Source organism: Procambarus clarkii, chromosome 53 (assembly GCF_040958095.1).
Source record: "Procambarus clarkii isolate CNS0578487 chromosome 53, FALCON_Pclarkii_2.0, whole genome shotgun sequence".
In the NCBI taxonomy this organism is placed as follows: domain Eukaryota; kingdom Metazoa; phylum Arthropoda; class Malacostraca; order Decapoda; family Cambaridae; genus Procambarus; species Procambarus clarkii.
Genome location: NC_091202.1, coordinates 22,954,199 through 22,975,677, shown reverse-complemented (window position 1 = coordinate 22,975,677; position 21,479 = coordinate 22,954,199). Strand labels below are relative to the sequence as shown.

Here is a 21,479-nt window from a genome sequence, read left to right as displayed (position 1 = left end):
GACTTACTCGGGAGGTGGCGGCACCGCACAACTCATAACGAAGATGAGACAACAGACTGAAACCGCCGACCCAAGACGACACAAGCCTGCTGAGGGTCCAGCACATTAATAAGATATTGGGTAGCCAGGACCCTGTTCAATCTCCAAAACTCCCGTGCCCAAATGTCCGCCAAAGACATACATATTGCAAAACAGAGCAGCCAAAGCTGTGAACTTACAAACATGATGGGCCCGAGGGAAGACCACAGGCTTACTAGACTTGATAACCCTGCAGATGACCTGGGAGACCCGAGCCCTGGAATAGGGAACAAGAAAAACAGGGTCAACCCAAAGCATGTCCCCAGACACAGAAGCCGAGGCATGCAGATAACGATGTAAAACCGCAACCGGACACAAAACATGATGCACCCCCGGTCTGACCAGCCAAGCATCAATAACCTACGAACCACTCCCGTAGCCCACCATCTTGTTCTTTGCCAGGAAAGAAGGAGACGGCAGCAAACAAACAAACTGTCCGCCCGGACCAAAAGAGCAAAAGCCTCTGTACCAGAGGAGAGCATGAAGCTCAAAAAGAAGATTACTTTCTTCTTTCTTCTTCTTAGAGGCATCATTGGCCCACCACGACTGAAGGAACTCCCCCCCCCCCCCCCGAGAACCAACAAGTCCAACATGGGACGCCAACCAGACAAAGCCACTTGCAGAGACTGTACGGCACAACTACAAACTCTGTAAACAGCAATGGCCAAAATAGGGAGCAAAAATCTAAGAGCCAGGGCTCAAGAAGATTTCAAAGAGTGAGAGAGCACCAACTGTCGACATGCGAGGCGAGAAGCAAAGAACAAACTTCCTTCAGAATCGGCGCAAACAACTTCAAAAAGGCAGCCAACGCCTGAGCCACCAATGCAAACATACTGGAAGCAGGCCCAGAACCCAGCGCCTCCACATCCTCCTCGAGCCAATCTGAAGACAGTTCAAGCAGGGGAAAAAAAGCTCAAGACCAAAGCCAAATGCCCATGGTCGTTTGGTGGCTGAGTCCTCAGCTACCAAGGATGCGGAAAGGGTGGGAACCTGCACATAAAGCTGTACTTGGCCGATATTGCGAGGAAGAACAAGGGCGAAAAAGCCCTGTGTTCCCCACCACTCAAGAACGTGGGTCTGACAGAACGCATGCCACACCCCATCGAAAAGAAAGGGCAGTCTGCCAATCAGGAAAACTCTGGTACCTTGAACCCAGTAAGGAAAAGAGGAACCAAACCCAAATGAAGAATGATCCATTATCGAGGCAAAATCTGGGTCTCGCAGGAGGTACAGCGCAATAGCCTCCCGAACCTCCTTAGGAGGGATGCAGGAAGCCGAAAACCTTCGAAAAGAGGGAACCAAGGGAACCCAGAACTGAACCCGGGGAGGATCTGAACTCACATCAAACACGTACAGGGAGGGGGGGCTAAGAAAACCCCTACCAGCTGCAAGAATAAACCCAGCGCCGAGGGTACCAACATCCAAGCGGGGTCAAACAGGGCCCCAAGCCCCCCCAAGTCAACTCCTTCCCAACCCCCAGAACCCTCCATGTCAGGACCCGGGGTAGAGCTGTCCTTCAAACCCTATGCCTCTGGAGAAAAGGCAAAGTCCACTGGAAAATCAGGGAAGAAGGGGTCCACTGGTCCGACCCGAAAGTCCCAGCAGTAGGAACCGGCCCGAATGCCTCCGCTGCCGAACCGGAAGGGGCAGCCCCCGAAACTGCCAGAGTCTCACCACCATCTAAACCTGCCCCAACTCCGAAACCCTCATAAGTTTGGGAGCCGGAAACAAAGGATGAGGGGGGAGGGGGGGGGGGAGAGGGAAGTAGGACGAATAACAGAAGATGATGGACAAGATGGCACGGACGAAACAATAGTCAAGGTGACAAACGTCGCCATGTCTGGGTCCCCATGACCAAGGTGGGGCAGCTTTGGGGTATCCGGAAAGTCCAACCAACCTAGTACGTTGCAGCAACCCAAACCTCGCATGCAATGACAAAGCTGCCTGCACCCGAATATCAAGATCAGTGAATTGTGTGAACTAGAGTACAAACAAGGAACACCACTCGCAGGACTCTGGGACAAAGGTGTCATTGACCTGACAGGCAGCATCTATGCCGGGCAAACTGGCCCTTGTGAAGGGAGCAACCTCGGGGAGCCAAGAGGACCACCAAACCGAACCTAGGCATACCTAATGGGAGGCCAGGTAGCCCTTCACCAAGCAGGAAAAACTAAAAAGAAAGAAATGAACCCCGAGAGTGCTCCATCACAACAGAAGGCCAGAGAGAGGCACAGTTGCCGCTGTCATTCGAGCTGTGCAGAACCGTGCACCCCAACCAGCAGCAAACACTCCCTACCCAGGTGCCAAGCTAAAGTGCCAAAACCCAAGTTGACCCCAAGGGTGAGGCAAAAGCCAAATGACCACTACCCCTACGGGAGTCAGACCTGAAAACGAGAGGGAAGGGAAGAGAACCCTGAAACCCAAGGGCAGTACTTACAGGGTGCCTAAGGAAGTGAACCTCAAGCACATGCAACCTTAGTACTTGTAACTCCTGGTCAATGCTCCAACACACAGCAGGTACAACCATTAGGGTCAAAATCCTGACATGCAATCGAGACCAGAGTAGACATCCGCCCCAGTCGGCTTCAGTCGACAAACTGGTGGGCAGACCACTGGCTCGGTGAGGAGGGGGCCCTTCCCCTCTCCTTCTTAGGTGGGGAGGGGAAACGAGCGGTGCATCGGGTTGATGACAATTTACTTGTTTCCTTGTTTTTCTTGGGGGAGTTTCTAACTTCGGTTTCAGTCTCTGGCTGCAATTTTCTATCAGTTGAAGTCTGTTTTGGGGCGCCTACTTTTCTGAGTGCCTAACCCCGGTTGATGGCAGACATGAATATACTTTCAAGGAGTAGAGTTTTCATAGGCCATTGCTCCCTTCGCCTGAGGGAAACAGGTTCTGGCTCGTGGTTCCCGGTAGGTATGACAACTCCATATGACTGAAGTTCCAGACTAATATAGCTAATATCAGTCTTATAGCTCCAGGGAGCCGACTGGGCTCCCAATCAGAAAAAGTGGGGATATGTTCACCACATACAAAATAGTAACAGGTTTCTACAAAATTGACAGAAAAATTTGTGAAAACTGCAACTTCAAGAACACGACGGCATAAGGTAAAACTAAGGAAACATTTATGCTGCAGAAAAACCTTAGAAAGTTCAGTTTTGCAAACAGTGACAGACAGTTGGAACAAGTTAAGAAAAGGCCTAAATTGTCAGTACTAGTACTGTAGAAACTCGCTAATCCGGGATCCGCCAATCCGGCAAAATTTATCTCCCTATCCGACCAACATGTCCAAAGAAGCAGGACTAGCGGATATTTGGCTGGATCAGCATATAAGGATAGAGTTTGAAGCAAACAAATCTCTCCAAAACCAAGGGTCAACTTGCTGCCAAATATAAAATGTGAACCTTTATCATTGAGAGAGAAACCAGTGAAATGCCTGGCCTAACACTCATTGTACACCACCACCAGGAAGGAGGGAGCCATGAAAGGATGGAGGGAGTCAGTCAGGAAGAATGGGAGGGAGTGAGGGAGTCAGTCAGTGAGTCGGCCGACTCACTGGCTATTTACCGACTATTCACCGACTGAATATTTACAAGAAAATAAAATGGATTTTAACAGAACTTAAGGCGCATATGTTAAAAGTCATCATACAGCGTGTCAACACCCATGTGCTGACACTCGTAGGGGTGGGTTGGGAAGGACTTGCGTGGGGAAGGGGAGACGGTGAACAGGAAGGAGATATGTGATCTGTCTGTCAGTCTGCCAAGTGTTGGCACGCCCACCCACCCACCTGCCTGACCCACCCACCTGCCTGGCCCACCCCACCTACCATAACCCACCTGCCTGGCCCACCCACCTGCCTGACCCACGTACCTACCATAACCAACCCACCCACCTGCCAGAACTAAAACCTTTCCTGGCCTGCCAACTCACTTGCCTGAACCCACCTATCCCTTTCTGAACCTGCTTGCCCACCCATGCACTTGCCTGCCCACCCATGCACCTGCCTGAACCTACCTATCCCTGCCTGAAACTGCCTGCCCACTCACCTGCCACCCACCGAGCCTATCTGCCTTCCATCCACCCATCCAAAACCTGCCAGCCTGAACACACCTATCCCTGCCTGCCCACCCACCCAACTGTCTGCCCACCCACTTGCCCTGCCCACCTACCAGCCAGGCAGCTAACCACACACCTAGTTTCACACACTAATTAGTGTGGGGAAATTCAAATTATGGTGTTTGTGGTACAAACATTTTTGGAAATGTTCATTTTTGAACTTCTACCGTGAAAAGTACATTAATCTGGAAAATATACTAATCTGGCTGGGGGGCCCTTTCCATATAGTCCGGATTAGCAAACTTCTACAATAGCTTCAAAGTCATATGACAAAGAGTGCTGGTAAGATGGGACATCACGAGCATAGCTTTCATCCTGTAACTACACTTAGGTCATTATCACACACGTAATTGTCAGAACAGGGGGCAATGCTAGAGAAGCACCAAGGGAAGGGAACAACCCCCCAGGACCTACTGTGATTTGACGACCCACAGAGCACTGCTAAGTCAGTCATAATCAGCGACAGGACTCCTCTTGGAACTGGCTGATTCTGGGGCTCTGTGCTGCCTGGTGGTGCCTATTGGTATTAATGGCTTTGAGCTAGTTTGTAGTGAATCACTTGCTTAAAATAAATAGTTTGTGGAGTCGTTTGGCTTCATTACCAAATGAATACCTACATCCCTCCCCCCTTTCTTGGTGGGGAGGAAAGACTCAATTACCTCCACTGCCAACATGAATAAGGCAACCATCCAGTGATGACCCAGCCCCCAACTCCAAAAACCTCAGGAGTTTCGAAGCTCTGACCAAAGGCCATTTGAACAAAACCAGACAAACCAGGGGCAAGAGATGGAGGTGCAAATTTGGAGTAAGTGGCCAAAATGAACTGCCCCAAATCCAAATCATAACAAAATGGGACCAAATCTGGAGCAACCACATTGACACCAAGCTGCACTTAATGCATATGGACATAATTCTCCCATAAAATTGTTCCCACCTGGTAAGCTATGTCCCTAGATGAGGGCTCAGCTAAAACAGAGACCCAACAATGATACATGTTGCAGGCCTCAGAGTGGAAGGTGTCACACACTCAGCAGGTGGCATGGCAGAGGCACAAAGGCTGACCATTGGTATATAACAGAATTGTGGTACATCTTTAAAACTCGCACACAGCACGTTACAGGGATGCTCCCAACCTGGCTGTTACAGGGAGTCACCAAGGAAGCCCTCCCAGAGAAGTCAGTATAACGTGTTTAAGATGGGGGACAATCAAGATACAGTGCTATAAAGATAGAGAGAGAAGATTTAAACAAGGCATAAAATTTACAAAATCAGTTTCAGTCTATTAATAATAATACATGGTATTAAATGTATGTACAATTCAGATAGTTATCCTTCACTACTGTAAGAGATTTTATTAAAATTATATTAATACAGTTTTCATGTAAATTTAAAATATAAATAATACAATCCAGTAAAAGGCCACAGCTGTAGTTCAACTAGTAAGCAGCATATGCACATGATTAATAACGAACAAGTCAACAGTGTAATTTGCAAGTTTATAAAATAATAAACTGACCATAAATGACACAAAAGTACAAATAAAGTGAGAAAAGTTAGTGTGAAGCCTTTGAGCGGTAGAGATGTGGACAGGTTGTACGGAGGAGGGCATGTTGGTAGTGGGATTAGTCAGAATCTCAATCAATACGTACCGATAATAAACAGATGAGAGACCAGCCACATAAACACATACTGTACCTACTGCTTACTCTATGATCAACTCATCAGGGCATTTAGGCCCAATAATTAACACTAATAAAGTTGAATTTCATTTTATATGGGAAGTCAGGCCTCTCAATTGTTTGATTAAATCACACGGAAAATGTGCTATAAAGTTTCACAACTACACATAGCATGAAGACCAATTTGTGGCAGAAAACAGGCATGGCATTATCTAAAAGCCTGCAGGTAAAGCTTACAGTCTACACAAAATACAAGCATATCACTTGCTCTACAAACCATGTTGTTTACAAATAGTTCAAAGACAGATCCAATATAGCATACCATTATTTCAAGAATTTTATCTTATGATATAATTACAACAAATACACAAGTATCATGCAAAGGCTGCATATTCCACAGATATGGATCTGTCTTCAAGATTGAAATGAGCGAGCGAGCAAGCAAGCAAACTAGGACAAGCGGCAGCAAGCACAGACAGGGCCAATGGCGGGGGGAGGGGCGTACCCGTGGGCGAGGCGTCTTGGCCAGCAGATAGGTAGCCAAGGTAACTGTCCTGAAACTCTGCCAGACCAGCTAGAGCATCAGATTGGAAGGCCTGCGGCTGGTAACTCGCGCCAGCTGAGGCGGGATCAGCCCTCGGGGTGGGGGGGTTGTTGCCACCCCCTCTGGACCGTCCACCCCCAGAGTTTGCCCTGCCCCCCTTGTGTGTATGCGAGAGATGGTAGGAGAGACCCTGTCTGGTCTTGTAGCGAGCGCCACACACTGCAAGTCAAAACCAATATTCCCTGCAGCCCGCACTTCCCACAACAGTTTATCTTGTATATTATATATATATATATATATATATATATTATATATACATTATATATATATATTATATATACATTATATATATATATATATATATATATATATTATATATACATTATACATTATATATATATATATATATATATATATATATATATATATATATATATATATATATATATATATATATATATATATATATATATATATATATATATATGTCGTACCTAGTAGCCAGAACTCACTTCTCAGCCTACTATTCAAGGCCCGATTTGCCTAATAAGCCAAGTTTTCCTGAATTAATATATTTACTATAATTTTTTTCTTATGAAATGATAAAGCAACCCTTTTCTCTATGTATGAGGTCAATTTTTTTTTATTGGAGTTAAAATTAACGTAGATATATGACCGAACCTAACCAACCCTACCTAACCTAACCTAACCTATATTTATAGGTAAGGTTAGGTTAGGTAGCCAAAAAAAGCTAGGTTAGGTTAGGTAGGTTAGGTAGACGAAAAAACATTAATTCATGAAAACTTGGCTTATTAGGCAAATCGGGCCTTGAATAGTAGGCTGAGAAGTGCGTTCTGGCTATTAGGTACGACATACATATACATATACATATATACATATATATATATATACATATATATATATATATATATATATATATATATATATATATATATATATATATATATATACATATATATATATATATATATATATATATATATATATATATATATATATATATATATAAGACAGCAGTTATATATAAATATACATAGATATATATATAGATATAAAAATCATACACCCTGTATTGTACTTTTGGAAAATCATAAATGAAAAATTAGCTGACAATAATCTTTAGTTAAAATTCTTTATCAAGAGTGTCTTGACACCCTCAAAGAGAAAGATGGTGCCTTTAATACAATGGTGACTACAATGAACTCTAGGAAATTTACATGGTAGCTGAAGAGTAAATGCACTCACTTAAAAATATTAATGGTTAAACACCTCTGACTGTTGCTCATTGCCATATTTGTTATAAATGGCAAGATACATGGAGAACAAAGAGCAACACAAGTACATAGTACCATTGCCAACTACTAGTTAGTCATTACTAGCACTGTCAGTTTGGTTCACTTGTGTACAGTGTACTGCACCACACTAACCCATATCCAATCTCATCATTCAATAGCAGCACTTTCTCTAAACATACTTAAATCCAAATCAACTTATATTTTCAGAGATATTGCTTAATACTGAGAAATTTAAGCTTTAATTGCAACTTCATTTTTAATTGCAAGTTAATGTTGCAATTAAGCTTTAACTGCAAAGTTCAGCTCATCAATTTATCTCGACGTAAAGTTTAAAATTTAGTGAAGTAGGCAATTACTTGTCAGGTCTGTTAGTTGGGTGTATATAAACGAATATAATACAAACATACTGTATAACCCATTCATAGAAAAGCTCCAAGAAAATATTTTATATACAAAAAATTAAAAAACCAGCAATGAATGTAATGAAACAACAATTTCTGGGGAAGCCTCATGAATCACTGAGACTATTAACGCACTAGGTTGTATCAGCTGTGGCGCTCTATAGGAATACATACCAGGGACCAGAGCCAGAACCTAGTATTTTTTCCCCTCACAGAGGTGAAGGCAGCAGTCACATTTTGGCACCTCACCAGAGAAGGCAACCAGAAAGTTAGCACATCAAAACAAACTACAGTACATCAAAAAAAAAAAAAAAAGAGACACACCCAAGCCCTAAAACCATCCTAATGAAACTCCCCAGCTATGTAAACAATGATCAAATTCTCACAAAACAAGCACGAGCTCCTTGCTCCTCACCTCCCCGACTCATATGGGGGGAGGGGGTAAGTAGCTCACCACCTGCTGGGGTCTAAGCTGTCATTAATTCTAGAGTAGAATTAAATACCCACTTGACGAACAGGAAGGGAGGGAATTAGGAAGCTACCGGGGCTCACCCAGAAATTGGCATTTCAATACATTCAATGCTGGTTTTCTTGGGAGATCCGCTTGTAGCTTTCTGAAGGTAACTACCCAAAGATAAGTAAAAGGGGGGACTTACCTGGGAGGTGGCAGCACTGCAGGTCTCAAGACAAAGAAGAGAAAGACACCCGCGACAGGTACCCCAAAGCCACACACAGTCGGGATGAAACTGGAACATTCACTAGATACCTGGAGACCAGGACCCTGTTCACCTCCAAAACCCCCGTGCCTGAATGTCTATCCTAAGACACATTGCCAAAAACTGCTGCGAAACGTCATGGGCACAGAATAGATCTCAGGCTGACTAGACTTGATAACACTGCGGACAACCTGAGACACACGAGCCCTGGAACAGGGAATCATGGAAACCGGATCCACCCAAAAAGCGTCCACCGACACAGAACCAGTTGCCCGCAGGTAACGGCATAAAGCCGCCACTGGACACTACATGTGATGCACCCCCAGCCTAGCCAACCAAGTATCTACAAACCACGGACCCCTAAAGAAGTGCGACATCTCATTCTTAGTCAGAAAAGAAGAAGGCTGCAAATGAACAAAACGACTACCTGGACCAAACAAACAGAGCCCCCGATGTTGGAGGAGAACATGAGGCTCCCCAACACAATGCCCTCCCCCCTCCTAAGCCAAGGCCAACAAAAACAAGGCCTTCCAAAAGCAATCCCTAACTGAAGTGGACCACAATAAAGCGAAGATAAGAAAGAACACTGTCTAAAGATAAAGAAGGCTCAGGTGGTGCACGAGCAGGCCGGAGGTGTAATAATGCATTTGAAAGCTTGCGGAATGGAGCGGAAGCAACATGCACCATGAACACAAGCTGGAGCGGCTCCACCAACACTGTGCAATAAGAAGCGACAGTATTAGGCATGAGATGCCAATCCAGAAAAAGCCAAGGAGAAAGGACAAAACAACCTGACCCAAAATCGACGAAAACCTTTGAAAAGAAATAAAGTGATAGAAAGACCATCAAGAAACTTCATACTGTTGCTGGAGGGACACCATCAGAGAAGCCACCTGCTCACCATATAAATGGTGATACACACGTGTTAGGTAGACCAGATGCATAGTGCGGAGCAGTTAGGCGAACTTGGTCTCACTGGTCCGATCTGCTGGAAGAATCGGAGCCATGGAAAAATGCCCGGGTTCAGACACAGAGCAAGCAGTACCTGAAACCAAGGCTAGGCCGGCCACCATGGAGCCAGAAAACTCCCCCTCCCTGATAGGATTCCAAGCGAGCTAGGACCTAGAGCAACAGATGGACCGGGGGGAAAAAGGTACAGGAACCCCCATTTTGACCAGTTTTGCCGAAAAGCATCTACCATAATGGCCTCGCAGTCGGGGAAATGCGCCACGTACAACAGGAGATGCCGAGACCACCGTTACACAAAGAGGTCCACCTCCGGGTGCCCGTACGTCCGGAAAAGCCAAAGGAAGGAGGCGGCGTCGACCGTCCACTCCGTGGAAAGAAGAATGAAGAGTGACAGACTGTCTGCTAGAACATTGGACACTCCATGAATGTGAACAGCACGGAGAGCTAAACCCAGAGAACTAAGCAGAACAGCCACCCAAGGCGACCTGCCTCAAAAAGCCACAGACCGAAAGGACCCTCTGCTGTTGAAACAAAGAACCACGGGGGAGCAGTCCAAATGGAGCCGGATCAACAAGCCTCGAAGAAGCCGAATCTGGCACAGCACCTGCCACACTGACACAAACTCCTGCACTGTGCTGTGAGCCTGACGTAAGAACAGCCCCACAATGACCCTGGTTGGACGGTGAGCACTGGTCACCAAGTCCCAACCAAGAGACAAGTGTCCATGAACACATCGAGTGAGGGAAGAGGAAGACGCCATGGCACTGAGCCCCGAAAAACCCGAACAGGAAGCCGGCAATGCAGCAACCAATGCAAGGCCACTGGGGATCGAACCCAACGATCACGAGTGGTGAAAGATCTGCTCGAGCAACCACCGAGTGACCCGGGTCCCCCTCAAAAACAGCCGAAGATGGTACTGCAGCCTCAGCAGGGCTGCAGGAGGGAAATAAGGGGATGAAGTCTGAGAATACCATACTAAGTTACTGGGACTTCCGCCAGTTTACCAGGAACCTGAACCCGGCAAGCTGGCTGGGAAAGAACCAGACCAGAAGTGCCAGAAACCAATGCTGAGTTGGTCACTAGAGCCATAAGGATCATCCTCCCTAAATACAATTCCAAAATGGACAGAACCCAGAACAACAACTGAACCGGGGAAAAAAGATAACTATCCCTCCACCTCGACTAGTCCAGTCAAGAGGCATCCACTTCGATAGCCTTGTGATCAGGGAAAAAGAGTGTCATATTTTCCTGAGAGTCGCGAGAAACCCACTTGAAGGACAAGGACGATTGGCCACGCCCAAGTGCACCCACTCCAAGATGACCCGATGGAGTGAAGGGGAAGAAGCCTGCCTCACCAGCTCCGATCCTGTGAGAGGAGGAGCTGCCCACCACCACCACAGGCCAGCGAACATGACCCAAAATGCCCATGAATTGTGGGACCAAGCATGGGCAAACAGAGCCAGCCTCCACCCCATCGCCCCGTTAATGAGGCGACCCGTGAAAAGGCCGGCACCCCATCAGAGAAGCCAACCTATGTGCAGAGCGACCACCATGCCAACCAAACAAAGACGGCTCTGGAGGAGGCACCGGCAAAGAAGCTGGCACCTGAGCCCACTTCGACCAGCAGAAGCCTGAGCCCTGGCACGACCTTTCCGGGAAGCTCGAGAACACCCACCCCTGGATCACCAAGAAATCAGAAAGAGGACTGCAACTAGCAGAAGCCGCAAGTATAAACTGAGAAACAACCGTGACCGAGAACAATAATGAACAGAAAGAAGATGAAAACTTTAGAGCCAGGGCCCAAGCCGAATTAAAAGAGCGAGGCTGGCCTGCCGAGGCGAGAGGCAAAAAACAGACACCACATGCAGATGATGAGTCACAATAACATGGCGGAAGAATGATGACCAAACCATACACTAGAAGATGAAAAGACTACGACGTTTCGGTCCAAGTCGATTATGAAGAGACGAGAAAAGCACAGGCATAAGGGCAAAAGAGACACCCGCTCCTGGAGTATAAGCACATACAATTTCAGCAAAGCCGCCATCGACGCCCAGGCTGCTGAGGCTAACGCCCCAGACAATGCCCGGGTCCCTAAAAACAAAAAAGGGGACAGCCCTGAGGCATTCAAGCGAGCAACCAAGCAAGTGGGTTGCACCAACAAAAACCCTAGCATATAACGTGACAGCCACTTGACCCCTAATATCTCCCCAAAGAAGAATGGGTAAATTGGATGACGAGCAAGGAACAAGTCTCGCATGACTCCGGGTCGAAGGTGTCATCAACCCAACAAGCAGCACGACAGAGGCAAAACAGATGATCATCACCCTGAGACAAGGCCAACTAACAACGTTTAAACTCGCTCAAGGCAAGATGGGACTCAAAAGACATATCCATAGACACCCGAGCCCCAACAGGAGGTTTTCAGGGCCCGCAGGGAAAGGTGTTCCTACGGGAACCCCAGGCACTGGTGCTGCAAAGCCAGTTGAACACCATCTATTTATCGAGCAAACAGCCCCCGGTGAAAGGAGCAATCTCGGGGACCAAGTGGAGGACTACAAAACGGAACTTAGGCATACCTAATGAGAAGCCAGGCAGCCCTACACCAAGCAGAAAATAACTTGAAAAGATAGGAAAGGAAACCCTGAAAGTGAACCACTACAACAGAAGGCCAGAGAGAGAGACACCCACTGCTAGCATGCGAGATGCGCAGCACCGTGCATCCCAACCAGCAACAAGCACTCCCTACCCAGGGCCAAACAAAAGCACCAAGACTCTCGCTGATCCCAAGGGCAAGGCTGATGCCAAACAGCAGCAACCTCTATGAGAGTGAGAACCCAAAAGCCCCAGGGAAGATAACCCTGAAACCTAAGGGAAGCACTTACAGGGTGCCTAGGGAAGGTAACCCTAAGCGCATGCAGCCCAAAGTACCAGCACTCCTGACCAACGCCCCAACACACAGCAGGTACAACCACAATGGAAAACCCGTTTACGCCTGTCGGGTACAAACCCTGACAGGAAAAAAGAGGCCAGAGGAGACGTCAGCCCCAGCCAGCTCCAGTCAACGAACTGGTGACCATGCTGCCGGTCCAGGGGAGGGGGGGGGGCCTGTAAGTTTCATGACGATTTGCCTGTTGCCTTGTTTTTCTTAGGGTGGGAGGGGGTTCTTGGGCTCTGTTCAGTCTCCGGTTGCAATTTTCTACCAATTGGAGTCTGTTTTGGGACGCCTACCTTTCTGGGTGCCTAACCCCGGTCGATGACAGACATGAATATACTGTACTCTCAAAGAATGGATTTTGCTCCACTTTCATAGGCCATTGCTCCCTGCGCCTCTCTGAGGGAGCCAGGTTCTGGCTCGTGGTTTCCAGTAGGCAGAAGTCTATGTGACTGAAGCCTCAAACTAACATAGCTAACATCAGTCCGATAGCTCTACGGCACCGATGGGGCCAAGCACAGAAAAAAAACCAGCGTTGAATGTAATGAAACGCCATTTTCTAGGTGAGTCCCGGAGGCTCCCCGGAGCTATCCAGGCTGATATGTATATCATTAGACTTTGGCATCAGTAAGTGTGAATGGCGTTCTAGGTCAACTGGGGACCACGAGCCAATCCCTGGCCCCCTTAGAGATGCACAAGGAGCAATGGCCTATAGAAATGCACATGGGATTAAGGGGCATTTTATAACTGCCATCGACCGGGACAGGCCCCCAGAAAGGTAAGTGCCTCAAAACAATCCCCTGTTCTGGTTAAAACAACGAAAATAGACAAACGAGTGGACAGAACTTCCCAAGTGAAAACTAGCAAACGATCACGACGTTACACGAGCTGCGCTGCTTGTCTGCGCAGCTTCCCCGTCCCAGGGAGGGGGAAGGAGGGAAACCATAGACCCTCCATGCTGGTGATCCACATTGCAGTTCTGAGGCTGGATATCAAAAATAGGTGAAAAAAATGCTGACCCGAAGGAGGGAGGGTTGCTGGGAAGCCTCTGGAACTCGCCCAGAAAAGTGTTTCATTACATTCAACACTGGTTTTCTGGGGGGGGAGGGAGCCCCTTCGGCTCTTCGGAGCTACATCACCAAAGATGAAAACTAGAGGGACTTACTCAGGAGGCGATCGGTGCTTGCACCTCAACTCGAAGTTGAGACCACAGGCGGCAACCGCCGACCCAAAGCGAGACAGGCCCGATTAGATCCAGGAACATACACAAGATAGTGTGCAGCCAGGACCCTGTTCGACCACCAAAAACCCCATGCCCTAATGTTAGCCCAGGACATGTTCCCGAAAAGGACAGCAAGTGCAATAAACTTACGAACGTCATGGGGCACGGGGATAGACCGCAGGCTGGCTAGACCGAATAACCCTGCAGACGACCCGAGAGACCCGAACCCTAGAACAGGGAAGAAGGGAAACCGGATTAACCCAAAGCGCGTCCCCGGCCACAGAGGCTGTGGCGCACAAATAACGGCGAAGAGCCGCAACTGGACACAACACATGATGCACCCCCGGTCTGACCAACCAAGCATCAACAACCCAAGGAACCCTTCAGAAAGCAGCAGTCTCATACTTCGCCAGAAAAGAAGAGACGGCCTCAAAAGAACAAACCAATCACCAGAACCCAAAGAAGCAGAAACCACCGATAAACAAATCGTTTGTTTATCGGTAGCTTCTTTTTATCTTTTTCACCTCAGTTTGAAGGGGCCACAACAAACCAAGGGAAAAAGAGAGAAAAGAGCACCCTGTCCAAGACCAAGCCGGAGGTAAACAACACCCGAGCCAGCTCGCGAAATGGTGCAGAAGGAACATCAAAACCGAGAGCAATCCATAGTAGCTCCGCCAGCGCCGCACGAGACAAGGTGACAGCATATGGTAAGATGACGGTCCTGAACCTCCAAGAGAGAAGGAAAAGACTACGTCAACAAAAAGCACAGTATACCTACGAAGAGAAAAAGAAAAGGACTGCCAGAAAACCCCATACTGCTGCTGAGATGAAGCACACAGGTGGGACACCATCAACAAAGCCACCTGATCACCAAACAGATGGTGAGAGACTCGAGTCAAAATTACCAGACTTGAAGACTCGAGGAGAAGATCAAACCAGCCCCATCATGGACTGGACCAAGCATTTGAAAGAGGCGGAGCCATGGAAAACCCCTGGGTGTGAACATCAAGCAAGCAGCACCTGAAACAAAGTCTGTCAAGGAACCAGATGGAACGTCCGCCAGGGAACGAGGAACCTGGCGAGACGGGAAAGAACCAACCCGGGCGAGCAGACATACCCCGTCCGGGTGAAACCCCTCAGGACCCCTGAAGGACTAACACCTCCGATAACGGAAGACAGCGAGAAGAAGCTACTTGCAGAAACTGCCGAATCACATACTCCGCAAACAGCAAAGGACAAAATGGCGACGAAAACCAAAGAACCAGGGCCCAGGCAGAGTTCATCGAGGATGCAAACACCACGAGTCAAAACGCGAGATGCGAAGGGAAACAGTGACACCACATCCCACAGGAGCGGCGCAACCAGCTCCAGCAGGGCAGAATGACGCACACGTTGCCGAGTAATGGATGAGAACTACTTAGGACATGTACTGCACTAAAACAAAAATGTACCATCAGGAAAAGGAACAAATAAAAGGCCGTAGCCAAGGCCGTAATCCTAACTCCTCCCGTCCCAATGAAGAGGAACTGTAGGGACTTGAGTGGTTGATTTGAAATCTACATCCACCTGCAGACATTGCAACACAGAAGCTGGTAGTGACATGCAAGGAAAATGTATGTCACTGAAAATGACATACTTTCATTATGAAAATGAAAGAATTCAGTTCTATAACTGAACACTGGGTCTGTTCAGTATCAGGGAACTGAACATGTACATAGTCCAGCCTAGCATTAACATTAGTATAGCCAACATGCACATACTAAGATACACAACAATGTGTAGTATAGAGGTAGGAAATACGGAAATATGTAATGAAAAGACTTTAAATACAGTCTAAGCACCAGTAGCTAGGGACAAGAGAGTATAATCAATATGATGAACTAATAAGACCTAGGTAGCAATTGGTAACTGAATATACATGATCAAATATATATACAAAGACTCCAATGTATATATATAAGGGTGCAGCCAGGCACTGAATGACGATCAATGAATGAGTGTCCAGATAGCATTGAATGAGTCAATGAAGAAGTGCCCAGAGTCAAGAAAAGATTCAGTCGCTGAAAGAGTAAATCAAAAGTTACCGAAATTTGGGGCTGTGCCCCACATTGCTCCTCGTGCCTCTCTGAGGAAGGCCAGGTTCTGGCTCGTGGTCCCCAGTAGGCCTTTGGCATCCACACTGACTGATGCCAAAGTCTAATGATATACATATCAGCCAGGATAGCTCCAGGGGGGACCCAAAGGGGCTCTCCCAGAAAACGAAAATTACTGAAATAATGCACTTGATTAAATCTGTAAAGTTATAAATTAAAACATATTAAAGTTTTCTGAAATGTCAAACATGCTGAAGATATGGAATAAATATTGTGATGTTGTCTTTGGATCAATAATAGAATCTTAAGCCATACTGAGATGAAAATGTCAAAATGACTGGACTTTAAACATCATGTAACTAGCTGGCTGAAGGAGAAAGGAAATACCTTCCTCTGAATCTGCTCACTCAAATACCGAGACGAATGAACCTGATTATATTTTATAATATTAAAAGTAGTATACTATGGGGCCTTCATCAACCACAAAACATTACTAGAAAAAAAAATATATATATATACACACAGCAATGTGTATTATTACTGTCATGTAACAGGAAACAATGATAGGTGCAATGTAATAGGAAACAGCAAGTGTTGTGTTGAGACTAAAGAGTTCACTTCAGCAACTGATAGTTCCAATATTACTACACTGGAGTTGTCAACACACATTTACATTAAACATCTACAATGGCCACTAATGACTGCACAAGCATCATTATAAAGTACAGAACAGTATATGAATTACAAATCTTGTGATGTTTACTTTGTGACGGTAACGCGTTGGTGTTCGGCTGTTTAAGGCTAGGGGTATGGCCTCGTCACATAGTTATAAAAAAAAAATAGAAAAACTGGAACTTCGTCTGTGGTAAGGTAAGGAGAAGACACACAAAACACAAGTAAACTTTAACAATGAAATTTTAATTACGTTAAATAAATCAAAACATGAAAATATGGACAAACAAATATGTATAATAAAATCAATGAATCAAAATAATAAGAATACTTAAATGACACAATGAAAGTTACGTTAAGGCAAAATAATAAGAAGTGCAACACAAAAGTTAAGTGGGAGGTGCTGGAATATTGGCTTAAAGCCACCACCTCTCTCAGTACACGCTAACGTCTAGCTGGGAGGAGTGCTGGCTACGAAAGCACGGAACATTCTGAGGACTGATGTTGGGGCGACCCCAGACATCAGGTAGTATTGGGGGCGAGTGCAGGTGCAGCCAGACCGGCGACCAATCAGCGGAGCCGTAGCGATCAACGGGTAGTTTGGTGGTTGGAGTTCGAACAGGTGGCTGGTTGCATACGTTTCTGCTCACCCTGGCAAGCCTTGCTGGTGCTGGTGTTGTTGTCGTTGTTGGACATTTCTTCCATAGTCTTTTTATATAATTGTGAAGACGTAATTTTGGAGGGAAGAGCAGGCTCAATCTCTTGAAGGAGATTATCGTCACAACTCTCCCCCGAAGCCTGCGGTTCTGGAAGAAGTACGTCGTTATGTGGTGGAGTATTAGATGGAGTTGCTTCTACTTCATAAACTCTGGAGAGGGCATCGGCTATGGTGTTGTCAGAACCCTTGATATAGCGGATCTCCAGGTTGAAGTCTTGTAAATACAGAGCCCATCGTAGAAGACGCTGGTTGGTGAATTGGGCTTGATGTAGGAAGCGGAGAGGGTTGTGGTCTGAGAAGATGGTGGTAGACCTGGCGCCTTGTAGGTACGGAGCGAAGTGTTGGAGGTTCAGGACGATGGATAGTAGCTCCTTTTCAATAGTGCTGTAGTTCCTCTGGTGTGGTTTCAGTTTGTAGCTGTAGTAGCTGACAGGTAGAACCTCCTCGCCTCGTAGTTGCATCAGGACACCACCAACGCCGGTACCACTGGCGTCGACATGAAGGACGAAAGGCTTGGTGATATCTGGAGAGGCGAGAATGGGGTTAGAACAGAGGAGGAATTTGAGTTGTTCGAAAGCAACGGTTTGCTGCATGGTCCAATTATACCGTTGCTTGGGACTGGTTAATAGAATTAGAGGTGTGGCGACTGTACTGAAATTCCTCACAAACCTACGGTAGTAAGAGGCAAGACCAAGGAAGCGCAGGAGCTGCTTCCTGGTGGTAGGCTGTGGATACTGTAGGATGGCTTGAGTGTGTGAGTCTAACGGAGCTATGCTGCCACTCCCAATAACATGACCCAGATAACGCACTTTACCTTTCGCGAAAGTGGACTTGCCCAGGTTGATGGTGAGGCCGGCTGTCAGGAGCTTGGAGAACAGACGTCGCAGCTGGAGCAGATGTTCACTCCAGGAGTTGGAGGCTACGACGATATCGTCCAGGTAGGCGTATGTGTTATCCAAGCCCTGGATGACACGGTTGACAGCTCTTTGAAAGGTGGCCGGGGCATTACATAGTCCGAAAGGAAGGCGTTCATATCTGAAAAGTCCAAAAGGAGTGATGAAGGCAGATATCTCTTTAGCGCGCTCCGTTAGACACACTTGATAGTACCCCTTAAGCAAGTCCACTTGGGACAAGTACTGGGCACTACCAATGGCATCAAGGATGTCATCTATCCTTGGCAAGGGGTAAGCATCCTTGACAGTGACAGAGTTCAGTTTTCGATAGTCAGTGCACAACCGCACCTTACCTTGGGGTTTGGGCACCAAGATACAAGGTGAGGCCCAGGGGGACTCACAAGGTGTAGCCAGTCCATGATCCAAGAGGTATTGCACCTCAGCACGCATGACTTCCTTCTTGCTCGGGCTGATTCGGTAGAAGGGTTGACGAATCGGCCGGGTGTCGGGGAGCAGTTGGATGTCGTGCTGGGTAACATTACACTCTTGGGGATCATCTCTGAACAACTCTTGATGTTCTCTGAAGATCTTGACGAGAGGTGCACTATGATTATCCTGAAAGTATTTGGGAAGATCATTAAGGATTTCGGAATTAGAAAGCGCTGACTCCTTGTCAGTGCTTTCGGGAGGAGAAGCTGGGAAGGTCTCACTGTGGATGTAGGGTTCTGTGAATGTGGAATAGTTAATCAAGACAGTGGGAGGAGTACCATTATATTGCTTCAGGAGGTTGACGTGGCACAGCTGGGTCTTCCGCCGCCTATCTGGAGTCTCTATCACATAATTATTATTATTCCGGCACTCTTTGACGCAGTAAGGTCCTGAAAATCTGTTTTGTAAAGGTGAACCTGGGATAGGGAAATAAGCAAGGACGAAGTCTCCCGGCTTGAATTTTCTTACTTTGCTGGTCTGGTCGTAATGAGTCTTCATTCTCACCTGGGCTTTCAATAGATTATCATGGGCAAAGCGGTGGACTCTCTCTAGAATGTGTTGAAGGTTTTGAAGAAACTGGGGCACATTCTGATGCTCACTGAAGGTGGCATCTCTGAGAGAGTCTTTGAAAGCCTTAAGGGGAGTACGGCACTTACGGCCGTAGAGCATCTCATAAGGAGATACTCCTAGGGACTCATTGGGGAGACTTCTGAAAATACACATTATTAGGTCAATCTGCTTATCCCAATCCTTTGAGGTTTCACTACAAAACTTTTTCAAGAGTGCTTTGATGGTCTGATGACTACGTTCAAGAGAACCCTGTGAAGCAGGATGATAGGGGCTGGACAATACCTGTTTGATGTTGAACTCCTCCAGTGTCCTTTTGAAGAGATCACTGGTGAAGTTGGTGCCACAGTCACTTTGAATCTCCCTGGGAAATCCGTATTGAGTGAAGATCTTCAATAGATGTTTGATAACCGTAGCAGCCGTGATGTTCTTCACTGGAACTGCTATGGGAAATCTGGTGGTAGGACACAGGATGGTTAGGATGTAGGCGTTACCTGAACTGGTCCGAGGTAAAGGACCAACACAGTCTATTATGAGTCTGTGGAAAGGTTCCTCAGGCACCTGTATGGGAATCAGTGGTGCTCTGGGAATGGAGACGTTCGGTTTGCCTGCCATCTGACATGTATGACACTGTTTTACGTACTGTTTGACGTTGTTTACCATACCTGGCCAGTAGTAGTCTTGACGAATCCCATGGTAAGTCTTGTTGAAGCCGTAGTGGGAGAATGCTCCATGGGCCAGGTGTAGAATAGTGGGCCGCAGGCTGGTGGGAATCACAAGTTGTTCGGTGTTGGCCCAATCGTCCTCCTCCTTCAGTTTACTGGGTCTATATCTGCGGTAGAGCAAGTCGTTCTCTAGGAAGAACCCAGGAATACTGTCGGGTTGAGTCTCAGCCTGGAAAAACAATGGTGTTAAAGTAAGATCTTCCCTCTGCAACTTACGGAACTCCAACTTGGTCAGATGCGGGGGTAGTTTCTGAGGGTCTTGAGGGACAGCGGTAGCAGTAGAGTCAGCTGGCTGTGGACGTGCGGCTTGTGCACGGGTGGTCACGAGAACCGGAGGAGAAACTTCATCACTCTCTTGAACCTCTGCTGGAACATACTCGAGAATAGGATTTATTGGCACAGAGTTACACACCTGGGGTTTGTCCATGACGATCAGGTTGGTCGGTTGCAGGTCTTCTGCCAAGTCGTTGCCTAGGAGAAGTTGCACTCCAGGCATGGGAAAAGGCTTTTCCCTGACGGCGACTTGGACTTCCCCGTTCACGTAGGGACAATCCAGGTGGACTCTGGCGAGAGGGTATGGAGTGGTAGCAGTGAGGTCAGTGATGAAGACTGTTTCCCCGGTGTAGACTATGTTGGGCACAGCCGACTTCAAGATGATCGATTGTAGAGCCGCTGTGTCCCTCAAGATCTTCAATTTGAAACGTCCCTCCGGATTTGAACCGTTGGCAGAGACAGTTCCAGTATACAGGTGGTTACTGAAAAGAGAAAGATCATTAACATCAACACCAACATTCATCACAGGCTTACCGGACTTAGGAGGAGTTGGTTTGGGTCGTTGTTGGTCAGTGGTTCCCTTGTATTGAGACTTACCACACTTGTCTATGGTATGTCCATAGAGTCTACAATACTTGCAGTACAGTTGTGAACCAGCTTGATCGGGGCTCACCTTCTCGTAACTGTACCACGACTTCTTACTGGAGGATGGTTCAGGTGTCAGCCGGTGGATGAGGCTGTAAGTGTCAGCCGACTTAGCACACTTCAGGTAGTCGGTTTCTTCTTTATCTGCTAAGTAGAGGCGGACAGGAGGCGGCACACGTCTCAAGAATTCTTCAACAAGCATCAGGTTGACGAGTTCTGCAAAAGTAGAGACATGTGCTGCTTCCAGCCATTTCATGAAATACCTCCGTTTCGTGTTAGCAAACTCAAGGAAGGTAGTGGTACTTGCCTTCAGGTGGTCACGGAATTTCCTTCTATAACTTTCGGTGGAAAGTAGGTAGGCGTCTAACACTGCTTGTTTCAGAGTGTAGTAGTCATTCTCAGACGCCAAAGTACTGAGTGTGACT

At 46.9% G+C, this 21,479-nt stretch overlaps 1 protein-coding gene across 3 annotated transcripts in view; it reads right to left on the bottom strand.

Annotated features, from left to right (window-relative positions):
• Positions 1 to 21,479, bottom strand: part of LOC123767074 (zinc finger protein ubi-d4 B) — a 132,261-nt gene that overhangs the window by 50,310 nt on the left and 60,472 nt on the right. For 2 of the 3 annotated variants that reach the window (XM_045756554.2, XM_045756553.2), the window contains exon 7: positions 6,382 to 6,639. The exons of the other annotated variant lie outside the window; for it this stretch is intronic. In XM_045756554.2, the coding sequence (XP_045612510.1) occupies positions 6,382 to 6,639 (258 nt within the window). The remainder of the gene's footprint in view (positions 1 to 6,381; positions 6,640 to 21,479) is intronic. 3 annotated transcript variants of the gene reach the window in all.